Source organism: Bos mutus, chromosome 14, assembly GCF_027580195.1.
Source record: "Bos mutus isolate GX-2022 chromosome 14, NWIPB_WYAK_1.1, whole genome shotgun sequence".
Classification (NCBI taxonomy): Eukaryota; Metazoa; Chordata; class Mammalia; order Artiodactyla; family Bovidae; genus Bos; species Bos mutus.
Window position 1 is genome coordinate 17180305 of NC_091630.1, and position 15996 is coordinate 17196300.

General features: G+C 35.6%; 1 protein-coding gene across 9 annotated transcripts in view; it reads left to right on the top strand.

The window, feature by feature from the left end:
- The window catches only part of VPS13B (vacuolar protein sorting 13 homolog B), an 805186-nt gene that overhangs the window by 398139 nt on the left and 391051 nt on the right, over positions 1 to 15996 (top strand). For all 9 annotated transcript variants that reach the window (XM_070383034.1, XM_070383027.1, XM_070383026.1 and 6 more), the window contains one exon: positions 1927 to 2147. In XM_070383034.1, the coding sequence (XP_070239135.1) occupies positions 1927 to 2147 (221 nt within the window). The remainder of the gene's footprint in view (positions 1 to 1926; positions 2148 to 15996) is intronic.

Here is a 15996-nt window from a genome sequence, read left to right on the forward strand (position 1 = left end):
AGGTCAAGAAGCAGCAGTTAGAACCAGACATGGAACAACAGACGAGTTCAAAATTGGGAAAGAAGTACATCAAGGCTATATACTGTCACCCTGCTTATTTAACTTATATACAGAGTACATCATGGGAAATGCCAGGTTGGATGAAGCACAAGTTGTAGTCTAGATTGCCAGGAGAAATATCAACAGCCTCAGATAGGCACATGATTCTACTTTAATGGCAGAAAGTGAAGAGGAACTAAAGATCCCTTGATGAGAATAAAAGAGGAGAGTGAAAAAGCTGACTTAAAACTCAGCTTTCAAAAAACTAAGATCATGACATCTTGTCACATCACTTCATGTCAAATAGGGGAAAATGTGGAAACAGTGACAGACTATTTTTTTGGGCCCCAGTATCACGGCGAATGGTGACTGCGGGACTGCAGCAATGAAATTAAAAGACTCTTACTCCTTGGAAGGAAAGCTATGACTAAAAGCAGAGACATCATTTTGCCAACAAACATCCGTATAGTCAAAGCTGTGGTTTTTTCAGTAGTCATGTACAGATGTGAAAGTTGGAGCATAAAGAAGGCTGAGTGCCAAAGAATTGATGCTTTCGAGCTGTGGTACTGGAGAAGACTCTTTGAGTTCCTCCAACAGCAAGGAGATCAAAACAGTCAATCCTGAAAGAAATCAATCCTGAATATTCATTGGAAGGACTGATGATGAAACTGAAACTCTAATACTTTGGCCACCTGATGCCAACTGACTCAATGGAAAAATACCCTGATTATGGGAAAGATTGAGAGCAGGAGCAGAAGCAGGCAATAGAGGATGAGATGGTTAAATAGCCTCACTGACTCGATGGACATGAATTTCAGCAAGCTCTAGGAGATGGTGAAGGATAGAGGAGCCTGGGAGGCTACAGTTCATAGGGTCACAAAGAGTTTGACAACTTGGCAACTCAACAACAACAACATACTAACAAGTGCTAGTAGTTTTTCAGAGTCAAAAAGACAAGTCATATGAACATATTTGCCATCAAATTGGCATCATAGTATTCAGTGTATATAAATGTTCTAATACAAGTACACTTTTAAATTCTATTTCATGAAGCATTTTACTGGTAGCCACAATTGTAAAAAAGATGGCTTATCTCATTAATTTATACTGACAGTTCTTTTCTCTGATAAATTTATAAAAGAAAAAAGTTTAAAACAACAAAATTTTGCTCTTAACCTTGAAATGTATGAGTACTTATTTTTTTAATCAAATATGTGTGTGTGTTTATGTATATATCCTTTTATACGTATGTAAGGGTATCCAACTGAAGATGTGGATATGCATCCTGAGTTTTAACCTGCAGAGATTTCTGATTAAGTAGGTCTGAAGTAGAAACCAGGAATCTGTATTTTATATCAGCATCTGCATGATTCTGATGCAGAAATTCCAACAGACCATAGTAAATGATTTATTTTTCATTATTCTGCAGTCAGATCATGGGCCACATTTAGTCCATTTTCTTAATTTAACACATTTTTTATGGTCTCCAAGGTACATACATCCCACAAGTTGCACTGTGCAACCCACTAGTAAACCAGTGAGGGAATACAAAGTTAGAACTTGTGTTTACATTTTTATCTCATTCCTTAATTTCAATTTTTTCTTTTATAATGTACCTTAATAATTGATATAGTAGTATGTATAATACAAATATTAAGAAATAACCCTTCTATAGCCTGTGAACTATTTAACATGTTGGTCTATGATACAATGTATGTTTTTTTATGATGCCATATTAAGTGTTTTCTATTTCAAATATTGATAGTAGACAATATTTGATAATATTTGATAGTAGATAATATTGATAGTAGACATCTTAATATCAAATGACAGTTAACTACATTTTTGTATGTTTGCCTCCCTAACCCCTTTTGTCCCTATTATCAGGTGATGCTTTTCCTTGGACAATCAGCTTGCATCATTTCAGCATATATACCCTTTTTGGAAAACAAGTGACACTTTGCCTAGTTGAACCCATGGGTTGTACCTCTACACTAGCTGTTACATCCCCAAAATTGCTTGCTACAGGACCTGATATGAGGCATTCATTTGTTGTCTGTCTGCATGTTGACCTAGAGTCACTTGAGATAAAATGCTCAAACCCCCAGGTAGGTACATTTGATTTATGAAAGGAAATTTAAAATAACGTGATTTAAGAACAATTGTTACCCATTTTGTTGAAGGGTTTCTTTCTGTTAAGTGTCCTAAATTATTTTTAACAAGGCCATCAAGATCAGAATGGTTAGATTAAGTATTGCTTTGAAGTTCTGTCAAGTTTTGTAATTTAAACTCTTCTGAAAATGTAATGGTGGCAGCATAAATGCATTTTTTGGCTGATGGAATGAAATCAGTTGCAGATGTAAGGTTTTTAAACAGTGAAGAACTACTTTACTGTCAGATTGGAAGAGTCTGTTGAAGTGATCACATGTAATTTCTAATCAGATTCTCACTCAGAACTTTGTTTGCTCAACATGTAGTATTTTTATTTTAAATCACTGTTGACTGTTTAAAAAAGGCATTTGTTAATCATTTAACATTCCAGTTGGAATAGACCAAACATGTATATTTGACAGTTTTATAATTTAGTATGAGCTCAGGTCTCCTGGGTTTGTACAAATTATTAATTGCATACAATTTAATACTTGTTTCTTTGACCCCAAGCAAACTCTAATATAATTTCCACTCAGATTGTCAATGTTGAATAATATTTGAAATTATATTTTTAAAACAATGCTTTAAAATTTTTATTGGATTTGACAGATTAATGTTGATAAATCTTTGTTTATCCCAGCATTAGTAGTTACAAGCCAGTTTTAAAAGTGTCTTTCTTTTAAATTAATTAATTAGTTTTTTTTAAACTTTACAATAGTCTGTTGGTTTTGCCATACATTGACATGAATCTGCCATGGGTGTACATGTGTTCCCCATCCTGAACCCCCCACCTCTCTCCCCATCCCATCCCTCTGGGTCATCAAAAAAATATAAGTGTCTTTTAAAGTGGGTTCAAATATTATTCTGTATTTTATAGAGCCTCATTACTGATAGCATTCTCCTCCTTTCTCCTCTTCTCTTTGCCTCACTCCACATACTATATATTAAACAGTTTGGCTTAATTTTTATATATATTTGTGCATTTTGACAAAATCAGACCTGCTAATATCTTGGTGATGGCCTTATAAAAATGCATATAGTTAGAATTATGATAAAGCAGATATATTAAACTAATAGCTTATCCAATATTACAAAAGTAATTTCTTTTATAATCAGGGAGGCCTGGCATGCTGCAATTCATGGGGTCACAAAGAGTAGGACACAACTGAGCAACTGAACTGAATAAATCTCTTTGAACATTAGTAAATACACCAGTTTAATAGCCATTTGCCATTCTATTATGACCCATAGTGGAATAAAAGAGAATAATTATGAAATGACTTACCCTCTCAAATTATTCTTTGAATGCTGCTTCTGATGGTTCTTGAAACTCATTTCCTAGCAGAAGAAAAACTGTTCTTGGTTGAGTTTTGTCCCCCATAAAATATATGTTGAATTCCTAACATCTAGTATCTCATTGTGTGACCTTATCTGTTAATTGGATAGAGAAAATCAAGTCAAGGCAGAAGTAAATGGAGAAGGAAATGGCAACCCACTCCAGTATTCTTGCCTGGAGAATCCCAGGGACGGGGGAACCTTGTGGGCTTCCGTCTATGGGGTCACACAGAGTCGGACAGGACTGAAGCAACTCAGCAGCAGCAATCAAGTTAAAATGAAGTCCTTAGGGTGAGCCCTCATACACTGTTGATATCCTTATAAAAGGGAAAATTAGATAAACAGAGGAAGTTGATGTGAAGATACAGAGGGAGAGTGCCTTGTGAATGGAGACAGAGATTGGACTGATCCAGCTGAAAGCCAAAGAACAGCAGAATTGTTGGCTACAATCAAAAAAATAAGAGGCATGAAGGAGTCTTCTGAGTCCCAGATCATGGCCCTGCTGATACCTTGTATAGGGACTCTCTATTATCTCCAGAACCATGAAACTATAAATTTCTGTTGTTTTAAGCCACTCACTTTCTGATACTTTCATATGCCAGCTCTAGCAAGCAGATTGTAGAGAGACAGGTTCACTTTTGGTAGATCCTTTATCACAGAAGGTGTTAAATGGGGGAAAATAGATTTAGTTTAGTTCTACCATAGTAACAGAAGCCCACCATGGCCTATCTATCCTATTAATTATTTCTGTATACTCCAGGGGAAAAAAGCAAAAACTAACAATATAAATTGATGTTTCCAATTTGTTTTTTAAATAATTGAATTGTAAAAAGGACTTAAAAACAGCTATCGAAATTTTCTTAATGAGGTGTAAAGGAAAGGATACTGAAAGAAAAAGTTAAGAATTCATAATGGAGAAGTAAAGTATAAAAACAAATCGGATTTGAGAATTGAAAATACAATATATGAAAAAAAAAATACTGTCTAAGGTTACAGGTGGTCTGCATGTGACAGAAGAGTCACTGAACTTGAACATAGAGCATAGAAAGTATTGAATTTGCAAAACAGAAAAAAGATACTTTAAAAAAGATCAAAGCTTAGTGACTGTGGGACAAAACGTTCAAATATATATGTAATTGGAATTCCAGAAGGTAAGGAGAAAAAGCTGGAGCCAGAAAAATATTAACAAATAATTGTCCAAAATTTCAGAAAGAGGTAGGCTTTTACGTATTCAGGAAGTTCACTTAGTCTCAAGTTTATCTTTGAGAATAAACTCAAAGGAAAACCTGTTTGGAGACACTGTGATTAAAATACTGAACCGAGAAAGACAAACTTTTAAAAAAACCTTGAAAGCAGCTACAAGAAGATACATATATACACTTTAACAATGATTTGAATGACTGCAGATTTCTCATTATAAATGATAGACAACAGAAGACATTGGAATAATACATTTAAAATGCTTACAGAAAAGCACTCTCAAGCCAGTGTGTGTGTCCACAGAAACAAAAGTGAAATAAAGACACTGTACTGCTGTTGCTGCTGCTAAGTCGCTTCAGTCGTGTCCGACTCTGTGCAACCCCATAGACGGCAGCCCACCGGGCTCCCCCGTCCCTGGGATTCTCCAGGCAAGAACACTGGAGTGGGATGCCATTTCCTTCTCCAATGCATGAAAGTGAAAAGTGAAAGTGAAGTCGCTCATTCGTGTCCAACTCTTAGCGACCCCATGGACTGCAGCCCACCAGGCTCCTCCATCCATGGGGTTTTCCAGGCAAGAGTACTGGAGTAGGGTGCCATCGCCTTCTCCGAAAGACATTGTAGATGAGGGAAAACTAAGAAAATTTGCTACCAGCAGCTCTGCTTTATAAGAAATAATGAAGGAAGTTCTGTATGTTAAAAGGGAATGATACTAGATGAAAACTTAAATCTTCAGAAATAAAGAAAACCACCAGAAATAATAAATAGCTTAATAAATCTTTCTTAAAAGCTGCTTTAAAAAAATATGTATGACTGTTGAAAGCAAATGTATAACACTGACTGCTAGAGCTTTCAATGTATATAGATATAATATACAAGAAAATTTCATCATTAAGGGAACCTATAGTGGTTTTTAAATTTCTAAATATCTCATGAAGTGTTACAGTGTAACTTTAGATTGTGAAAGTTTTTATGTATATATTTTAGTTTCTTAGTGAAGTGAAAGTCCCTCAGTCGTGTCCAGGTCTTTGCCACCCCATGGACTATATACAGTCCATGGAATTCTCAAGGCCAGAATACTGGAGTGGGTAGCCTTTCCCTTCTGCAGGGGCTCTTCCCAACTCAGGGATCAAACCCAGGTCTCCCACAGTGCGGGTGGATTCTTTACCAGCTGAGCCTAAAATAAAGTAAAAATACAAAGAGATACAGCCAAACACCAATAGATAAAATGAAATACTAAAAAAAATTCAAATAATCTAAAGAAAGGAAGACATGATAACAGAGTTACATAACACAGGGTGGAAATAGAAAACAAAAAAATAAAATTACAGGGCTGAACCCAGTTTAACAAGTATTACGTTAAAGGTTATGATCTTAACTGGTGGAGTGTTAGACCAGGATTCAGCAGATTAAGGCCTGTAGGCAAATTAGACTACGCCCACATTTTTACGTATTGTCCAAGAATGCCATCATACTGTGCGTGCATACTAAGTTGCTTCAGTGGTGTCTGACTCTTTGCGACCCTTTGGATCATAGCCCACCAGGCTCCTCTCTGTATGGGATTCTCCACACCAGAAGTACTAAAGTGGGTTGCCATGCCCTCCTCCAGGGCATCTTCTGGATCCAGGGATCGAACCCAAGTCTCTTACATCTTCTGCATTGGCAGGTGGGACCACTACAGCCACAGAATGAAGTAACAGCAAGGGAGAACACTATGGCTTAAGAAGTATAGAATGTTTACTATTTGGCCATTTACAGAAAATTTGCTGATCCCTGGTCTAGCTGCTCCTAATAGAGTAGTGATAAAGCAGCACTCTACTATACATTGCATAATAGGGAAACACTTGAAATATTAAGAAACAGAATATAAATACATGTATAGGAAAACGTACAAACAGTATAAGAAAGATGGATTTGTTTATTTTAACACCAAATAAAATAAACATAAAGGAGTGTTCTCAGAGATAAAGGAAATGAAAGAAAAATGGACAGAATTAAAGGAAAAAATAGGTAATTCTATTTATTCATATTAGGAATTTATCCCATGTCTCTCAGTGATTGTTAAAGAATTAGATGAAAAATAAATAATTGCAGATATAGAAGATATGAAAAATACTTGTGAACCCACTTTCATCTAATTAACATTTATAGAACACTATTCAACAACCATGGAATGCATATTATTTTCATATATACATGGTCTCATTGTATGAAGAGAATTAAAATCAGTATATTAACCATAGTCAAATTGTATTAGATATCAATACTTAACTAGGAAAACTATAAATATCTGGACATTAAACAATAACTCATAAAGGAAAGTGAGAAACCACAGTTCAGTTCAGTTCAGTCACTCAGTCGTGTCCGACTCTTTGCAACTCCATGAATTGCAGCACGCCAGGCCTCCCTGCCCATCACCAACTCCCGGAGTTCACTCAAACTCATGTCCATTGAGTTGGTGAAACCACATGCCACACGTAATTGCAAAATATTGAATTGTTTTCCACTAAGATCAAGAAAAACACAGGATGCCTTCTTTCATCACCTCTATGTCATACTGACCATCTTAGCCATTGCAATTAAAAAGAAATAACCAAGCAAAAGAAATAGTAAGACTAGAGATGAAAGAGGTAAAACTCTCCCTTTTTTCATATGATCAAATATGTTACAGAAATTCCCCGAGGAATTAAGAAGCTATTACTAGGACTAATAAACTTATTATGATTGTATAAGACAAGATTAATGTCTAAAAACCAATTGTATTTTTCTGTACTAGCAGCCAAAATTTGGAAAATGGAATAATGAATCAGTTCCGTTTACACTGATGCCAGTAAACGTACACAAATTAATTTAACAAAACATGTCCAAGATCTCTACCTTGAAAACCACAAAACACTGCTGAGAGAACTTGAACGTCTAACTGGAGAGAGATACCTGTTCATAGATTAGAAGACAACATTGTTAAGATGGCAGCTATCCTGAAATTGACCTAGATATTGGGTATAATCAGGTTTAAAAACATTTTCTCCTTGAAAGTATCATTAAGAGGGCAGAAATCCAGACATTTTGGAAGAAGTATAGCAACACCTTTATCAAACTGTTACCAGAATTTTAAGAAATCCTTTCTAATCGATAACAAAGATAGGGCAATAAATAATATCAGTACACATAATGGGGAAAAGATTAGTATCACACAAGATGTATGACTGGTCAGTAAACACATGAAAAGATGTTTATCGTTATTCATCAGGGGAAAATAAAACAAGAAGACATAACAGTATACACCTATTAGATTGGCTGAAATTTAAAAGATGAAGTATTGTGAACCAACTAGAGCTCTTTGTGTACTAATGATGGGAATTACATAACAGCTTTGGAAACAACTTGAAAGTTCCGGGGGGGGAGGGTGGGGAAAATTACTATACAACCAACCCAGTCATTCCTTCCTAAGTATTTCTTCAGAGAAACAAAAACATACATGCATGCAGAGACTTTTACATTGGTGTATTTAACAGCTTTATTTATATAGCCCCAAACCAAACATCACCCAAATGTTCATTGAAAGTGAAAGTGAAGTCGCTCAGTCGTGTCTTTGCCACCCAGTGGACTGTAGTCCACCAGGCTCCTCCGTTCTTGGGATTCTCCAGGCAAAAGTACTGGAGTGGGTTGCCGTTTCCTTCTCCAGGGGATCTTCCCGATCCAGGGATCAAACCTAGGTCTTCTGCACTGCAGGCAGATGCTTTACCCTCTGAGCCACCAGGGAAGACCCTAAATGTTCATTAGTAAGTGAATTAAATTCTATCCTATCCTATCCATACAATGTAATACTATTCAGCCATAAAAAAGACAAGTTATTGATAAAATGTAAAATTATGGAAGAGTATTACAAGCATTACACTGAGTGAAGGATCCCAGACCTAAAAGTCCTTACTGTATAATTCCACTTATATATAATGTTATGATAATAAACCACTACATTGTGACAGAAAGTAGGTTGATTGTTGCCTGAAGGTAGGGCAGGAATAGGGAAGGAGAAGGGAGTGATAGGAAGGATAGATTATAAAGGGATATGAAGAAACTTTTGGCTGTAATAAGAAAGTTTTTTATTCATAGTTTATATTTAGTAGCAGCTCAGTGAAAGTTGCTCACTCATGTCTGTCTCTTGGCGACCCAATGGACTATAGTCCATGGTATTCTCCAGGCTAGAATACTGGAGTTGGTAGCTTTTCCCTTCTCTAGGGGATCTTCCCAATCCAGGGATCAAACCCAGGTCTCCCACATTGCAGGCAGATTCTTTATCAGCTGAGCCACAAGGGAAGCCCAGTAGTAACTCTGTCCCTACATAATAGACACATATATATATAGAGAGAGAGATGGAATCTAGAAAAATAGTAGTGATGAAGCTATTTGCAGGGATGGAATGATGACCAGACATAAGAGTACACACTTGCGGACATAGCAGGGGAAACGAGGTGGGATGAACTGAGAAAGTAGCATTGACATATGTACTCTATCATATGTGAAATAGCTAGCTAGTGGGAAGCTGTATAACACAGGGAGCCCAGCCTGATGCTTGGTAATGACCAGGAGAGGTGGGATGGGAGGTAGGAGGGAGGCTCAAGAGGAAGGGGATATATATATTTATATATATAATTTATATATATATAATTATGACTGATTCATGTTGTATGGCAGAAACCAATACAGCATTGTAAAGCAATTACTCTCCCATTAAAAATTAAAAAAAAAAAAAGCTTACTGCTACTTGGAGTTATCTACCAGAGACCTTATATTTTGAAGACTTATTTTAGTATTCATTGTAGCCTTGGAAGGATTATCCTACTCCACATAATCTCATTATCCATAGCTATCCCATCTAAGGATGAATTCTGCTCCTGTTAGTGTTTTAGCCTGAGACTATAAAAGACCCTGATGCTGGGAAAGATGGAAGGCAAAAGGAGTAGGGGCCAGTGGAGGATGAGGTAGTTAGATAGCATCACCAGCTCAATGGACATGAATTTGAGCAAACTCTGGGAGATAATGGAGGATGGAGGAGCCTGGCATGCCACAGTCCATGGAGTTCTAAAGAGTCACATACGACTTAGTGACTCAACAACAGCAACTACTATTATTATTAATTTTTTTCTTTTACTTTGATATATATGAGTATATATATATGTGAGTATATATATCAAAGTAAAAGAAAAAAAAAAATAGTGGGGCTTCCCTGATAGCTCAGTTGGTAAAGTATTTGCCTGCAATGCAGGAGACCCTGGTTCAATTCCTGGGTTGGAAGATCCACTGGAGAAGAGATAGGCTACCGACTCCAGTGTTCTTGGGCTTCCTTGTGGCTCAGCTGGTAAAGAATCCGCCTGCAATGTGGGAGACCTGGGTTTGATCCCTGGGTTGGGAAGACCCCTTGGAGAAGGGAAAGGCTACCCACTCCAGTATTCTGGCCTGGAGAATTCCATGGACTGTATAGTCCATGGGGTCACAATGAGTCAGACACGACTGAATGACTTTCACTTTCACATGGAATAGTATGGTGATTTCTGTGAGTCTTATTAAAGGTAAGACTGTGGCTCAAAACTAGAGCTCTGGAATATCTCCTTTAGATATTCACCTTGTTTAGAATTAAGCTCATGTTTTATTGTTGTTTAAAGCAGTTCTAAGCCAAGTCATCACATAAATAACTTATTTTTGGCCTGGTATTCCCTTATTATGTCTGCTCTTTTCTTTCTGCATTTCCTCAATCACTTGATATCTAGGGGCTCCTTGCTGCTGCTCCCCAAACACCAAAGACTTTTTTTTTTCTTTTGAGAAATAAATGAAGGCTGAAAGAACCTCATACCCTGAGAATCCCTTTGTACCCAAAATGTAATGAATTCTATGAATTTAATTCCACTTTTCTTTCTTGATGAGTCCTAACAAACCAACTTCTGTTAAACTGCTACCAACTGCTATATCCAAAATTGATCACAAGGTTGTTGGGAACTACAAGTGAGATATTTATGAAAATAACTTTGCAAGTTCTGAATAAATGTATAAATGTCATTTTGTATAAATGTCATTTTGATAGTTTAGATTGACTCTGATATAAAATTTGAGATCCTGTATGTAAATTATCTTGAATATCCCTGATGGAATGTGGCAGTATTCCTGAAGGGACTGGAAGCTACAAAACTGTACAGCACTTTGAAGAATCAATTACTCAAAGATTTGTTGTTGATTTTTGTAGTTCGGTTGCTAAGTCCTGTCTGACTCTTTTGGTGACCCCATAGCTCTTCTGTCGGTGGAGTTTACCAGGCAAAAATAGTGGAGTGGGTTGCCATTTCCTTCTCCAGGGGATCTTCTGACCCAGGAATCGAACTTGTGTTTCCTGCTTGGCAGGTAGACTCTACCATGGAGCCACTAGGGAAGCCCGATTAAACAGACATCTGCATAATAAATAGATAAGTTAGATAAGGAAGGTTTGGTTGTTTTTTCTTTTCTTTCCAATTTTGATAAGTCTTTGACTTAAAATTTTAAACCACACTATCAAACATGTATTGAGAGGATAAAGCAATAAAACACTGGTTAATACACTGAACCAATGGTACAAGTTTGAATTTGAGACTACATGTAGTTTTTAAGTATGGAGGAGCCTAGTAGGCTGCAGTCCATGGGATTGTGAAGAGTCGGACACAACTGAGCAACTTCAGTTTCACTTTTCACTTTCATGCGTCGGAGAAGGATATGGCAACCCACTTCAGTGTTCTTGCCAGGAGAATCCCAGAGATGGCGGACCCTGGTGGGCTACTGTTTCTGGGATCACATAGTCCTTGGGATCGCACAGAGTCGGACACGACTGAAGCGACTTAGCAGCAGCAGCAGCATAGCCTATTACATCTCCATAGCTCTGGAAATTGCTTCATTAGAAATCTATGAAGGCAAACACACTATGTCTAATCGCTGAACGATTTACTTGAAAACTCTTTTCAGAAATGGGCTTCCCTGGTGGCTCAGATAGTAAAGAATCTGGCTGCAGTGCAGGAGACCGGGTCTTGATCCCTGGGTTGGGAAGATCCCCTGGAGAAGGGAATGGCCACCCTCACCAGTATTCTTGCCTGGAGAATTCCATGGACAGAGGATCCTGGCAGGCTGTAGTAGATGGGGTCACCAAGAGTTGGACACTACTGAGCCATTAACAGTTGCAGTTTTCAGAAATACATATACTAAGGAAATGTAATTTTATTAACAATTATTTATTATTTTATAAATACTCAAAAATCTTTGCAAATACTATTTGATATCCTTGTGTGCCAGATTAACCTAAATTTTAATGGTAAAACATGAGACTCCAAATAAACCCCTTTTTGTGAGTGATTGCTTTAGCCTGTATTCCAGGCTCCCTCTGGATTCTGTCAAAATTACAGATGATGACTTGATTTTTTTTCCCTTTAGCAGTGCATTTAGCAGATATTTATTGAGTGCTACATATAGGCTAGAAATGAGGGGGGAAAGATTAGTAAGATAAACACATGAAGAAGGCCATGCCTATGCACATCATAATCCAACTGTTGAAAGCCACAGATAAAGAACATATCTTGAAGGTATGAGAAAAAGAGAAAAAATGACACATTACATGCAAGAGGACTGAATTTTTATTGTTCGCTTACTTCTCATAGGAAACTGTAGGGATCAAAAGATCAACATCATTAAATTATGAAAAATTTGTATAAATCCTCTCAACTCAAAATTCTAAATAAAAAATATGTAACATTTATGAATGAAGACAAAATAAAAGCAGTTTTTGTATGAAAGAATCTGTCACCAGTAGAACTACACTGTAAGAAATCCTAAAGGAAATCCTTCATGCTGAAGGGAAATGAAACCAGATGTTTGAGCAACTTTTCAAATGTTTATTGGCCATTGAGTTTGCTCTTTTATAAATTGATAGTTCATTTTGTTTACATTAATTTGTATTTTCCTAATTATTAATGCAGATGGACAGATTTTCATTGTTTATTGGCCACTTAATTTGCTCTTTTATGAGTTATTTCATATCATTTACTTAATTTTTTTGTTAAATTTCTTAGCAGTTTGAAGAGCCTCCTTATATTCTATAAATGCAGACCCTGTAATACTGGTTTAACGTTTATGGCATTTTTGGCCAAAAATCTTTAATCTTTCTTAGTGAAGTATACCTATAAAACTTTTTTGGAGGGGGGTGTCCTGGCTTCTAAAGTGTTGTGGGCCCTAAAATACAAACACGTGTTTGTATTATAATAATACGTGTAAGATCCCTAAAATTTCTTTTACTGTTTTTATTTTAAGATTAATGACCCTAAATAAACATCTTTCTTATGAGAGGTTTCTCACTAGCTAATCTGGGGTTTTTTTGTGTGTTAGTTTCCCATTTATTTTTTTCTGAAGTACTTCTTATCCTTTTTTGTGCTATGGACTTCTTTGAGAATGTTATAAAAGCCTTTCCCCCAGAACAGTGTATATGTCTACTAAATTTTACATGCACTGTCAGAAACTTTGTGGACTTTGGATTATAGCCCAGTGTATACGCTTCTTGATTCTATTCAATTCCTCCTTCCATACCATTTTTTAATTTGTTAGAATGACATCAGAAGTGTTTGCAATACACATTAATTAATTTGGTTCATTATTGCTTAGAGCTCTCGAGTATATATACTTTAAAATATAGTGCAATCTCTGTATATAGGGCACACCTAAAACAGATTTATTGTCATGTCTGAATTTGTTGTAGATCCTTGTATCAGCTGCAGAGACCTAAACCTCTGTATAAGTTCTAGAAATTATTCATTGCCAGTCAAAGCCTTGGACACTATAAATATTTAACCTGGTTGAATCAAAGTATTTGTTCATAGGAGTGATTTCCATCAACCTTGACTTTCATCTTAAATATTTTACCAGTTACTCCATTTCCTTTAATGTCTTTAGGAACTCAGTGGTAAAGAATCCACTTGCCAATGCAGGAGATGTGGGTTCGATCCCTGTGTGGGGAATATCTGCTGGAGACAGAAATGACAACCCATTCCAGTATTTTTGCCCAGGAAATCCCATGCACAGAGATTACCTGGCAGGCTACAGTCCATGGGGTTGCAAAAGAGTTGGACATGACTGAAACAACTAAATTACAGCAGCATAAATACAATAAATTGCACATGCTTAGGTTACCTAATTTGATAACATTTGGCTAGTGTACCCATGAAATCACCTTCACAGTCGAGATAATGCATCATCCTCAAAAGTTTCTTTGTGCCCCTTTGTTATTCTCCCTTTTACTCCTCCCCTAGTTCCAGGTAATCACTGATACTGTTACTGATTAATTTTCATTTGCTCGGATTCTGTATAAATGGAATCATTACAGGTGTGCTCTCTCGCTCTCTCTTGCCTAGCTTCCTTCATTCAGTATTGTGATTTTGAGATTAATCCTTGTTTTTGCATGAATCTATAATTTATTTTTTTTATTCCTAAGTATTCTGTTGTACTGTTGGTTAACTTACTAGTTAGCGTTTGAGATTTTTTCTAGGTTTAGACTCTTAGAAATAAAACTGCTATGAATAGTTTTTTATAGGTCTTTGTGTGGACATAGATTTTAATTTTTCTTGGGGAAACTTAGGAAATGATTCACACATATGGTAGATATGTCTTTTTCAGAAACTGACAAACTGTATTCTAAATTTTGTTTTTTGTCAGAGTAAATGAGAATTTTAGATACTCTACATCTTTACTGATACTTGGTCTGGTTATACTTTTTAATTTCAGATGTCTTAATAGGTCGTTAGTAGTAGCTCATTGTGGCTTTTGTGGGTATATTTTTCAGTACAGCTTGAAGGATATGAGTTGAACATTTATCTTCAGAATTTTTGCCTTATTTTTTTAAACCTCTGAATTGAGGAAGCCTGGATTCTGTGATTGTAAGTTTCCTCTTTGAAAATAATGATACTTTTCAAGTTTATTTCATTGCTTATTTGGCATGCTGAATACACAGTATACTTGGTGACATTCATATACAATTATTTAATGGTTAGAGTTAAAGGAAATCAGAAGTAGTGACAATAAAGGCAGCATCTGTTCTCTTAAGTAAATAAAGTTTATGCCCTGAAAAGTATTTAGAAACCATTTATACTTTATGTGTCAGTTCTAATTATTTAAGAAAAAGTAAAATAATCTTTTTAAAAATTTGGTTTGGAAGAAAATGATTTCTTTTTAGAAAATACTAATGATTATGAAAGCCAAAAGGAATTAAACTAAAAATTTTCTAACAGCTCTTTTCCAGGAATTCTAGCCATTAGATTTTTTTTTTTTTAAACAAAAAGAGCTATAACCTGAGACTGGAGACTTCACCACACAAAAAGCAAGAAAAAACTGTAACCCATGTACTGTTTTATATCAAATAAGGATTGACAACACTGTTTTTAGGCATCTGTTCTGCCCACATAAGAAGCCAGCTTTATCATCTGGATGTGTCCTGGGGCTGAAACTTTTTATAAATATGAGAATTTCTTTCTTTCTTTCTTTCTTTTTTTAATGGCAAGCAGAATATGGTATCCAGCTGTGGATTTGCTTATATATTGTGTTTGCATTTTTCCCCCTAGGCTTCTTTTATACAGTATATGGCAATATGTTGTCATACAAATTCCATGATTAATGCTTATTTATGAAATCTTATGTAAATATCTTAGAACTTAGTCAAACAATGTGCAAGTTAAACAGTTTTGTTTTTTTTTTTTTTTCCTGGATATAGGAATGACAAATCTGAGGGGAATAGTAGGTTGGATAGTTTATGTTCTTTATCTATAGAAAAGTCTCATATAACATTTTCCTTTTACTATTCTCTGTTATATCTTTTCTCTTTACTGTATTTTGCTGGGTAAGAAATCCACTTTCAGATTTATTCTTCAGAAAATAGAGAAAATTTAAACTGTAAATAATTCAAAAATAAGAATGACAGTTATATATTACTAAATAGTCATATATAATAGGATATATTTGATTTCTAATTTTTGATCCTGAGGACTCTGTTTAAGAGGCATTTATTTGTGATTCTGTTAGTCATTTATTGAAAGAAATCTGTCTCATCATAAGCTGTTGTATTAGCATTTAATTTTATTATATGATTTTCCCACAAAAATGCTAACTTGCTATAAAATATCAAGTTATAAATATGGGACCAATTTTAAGTATGATTAAATTTATTATATCTGTCTCAAATTCATGGTTAAATGTTTAATATTGTATATTTGGATTATTTGTCTA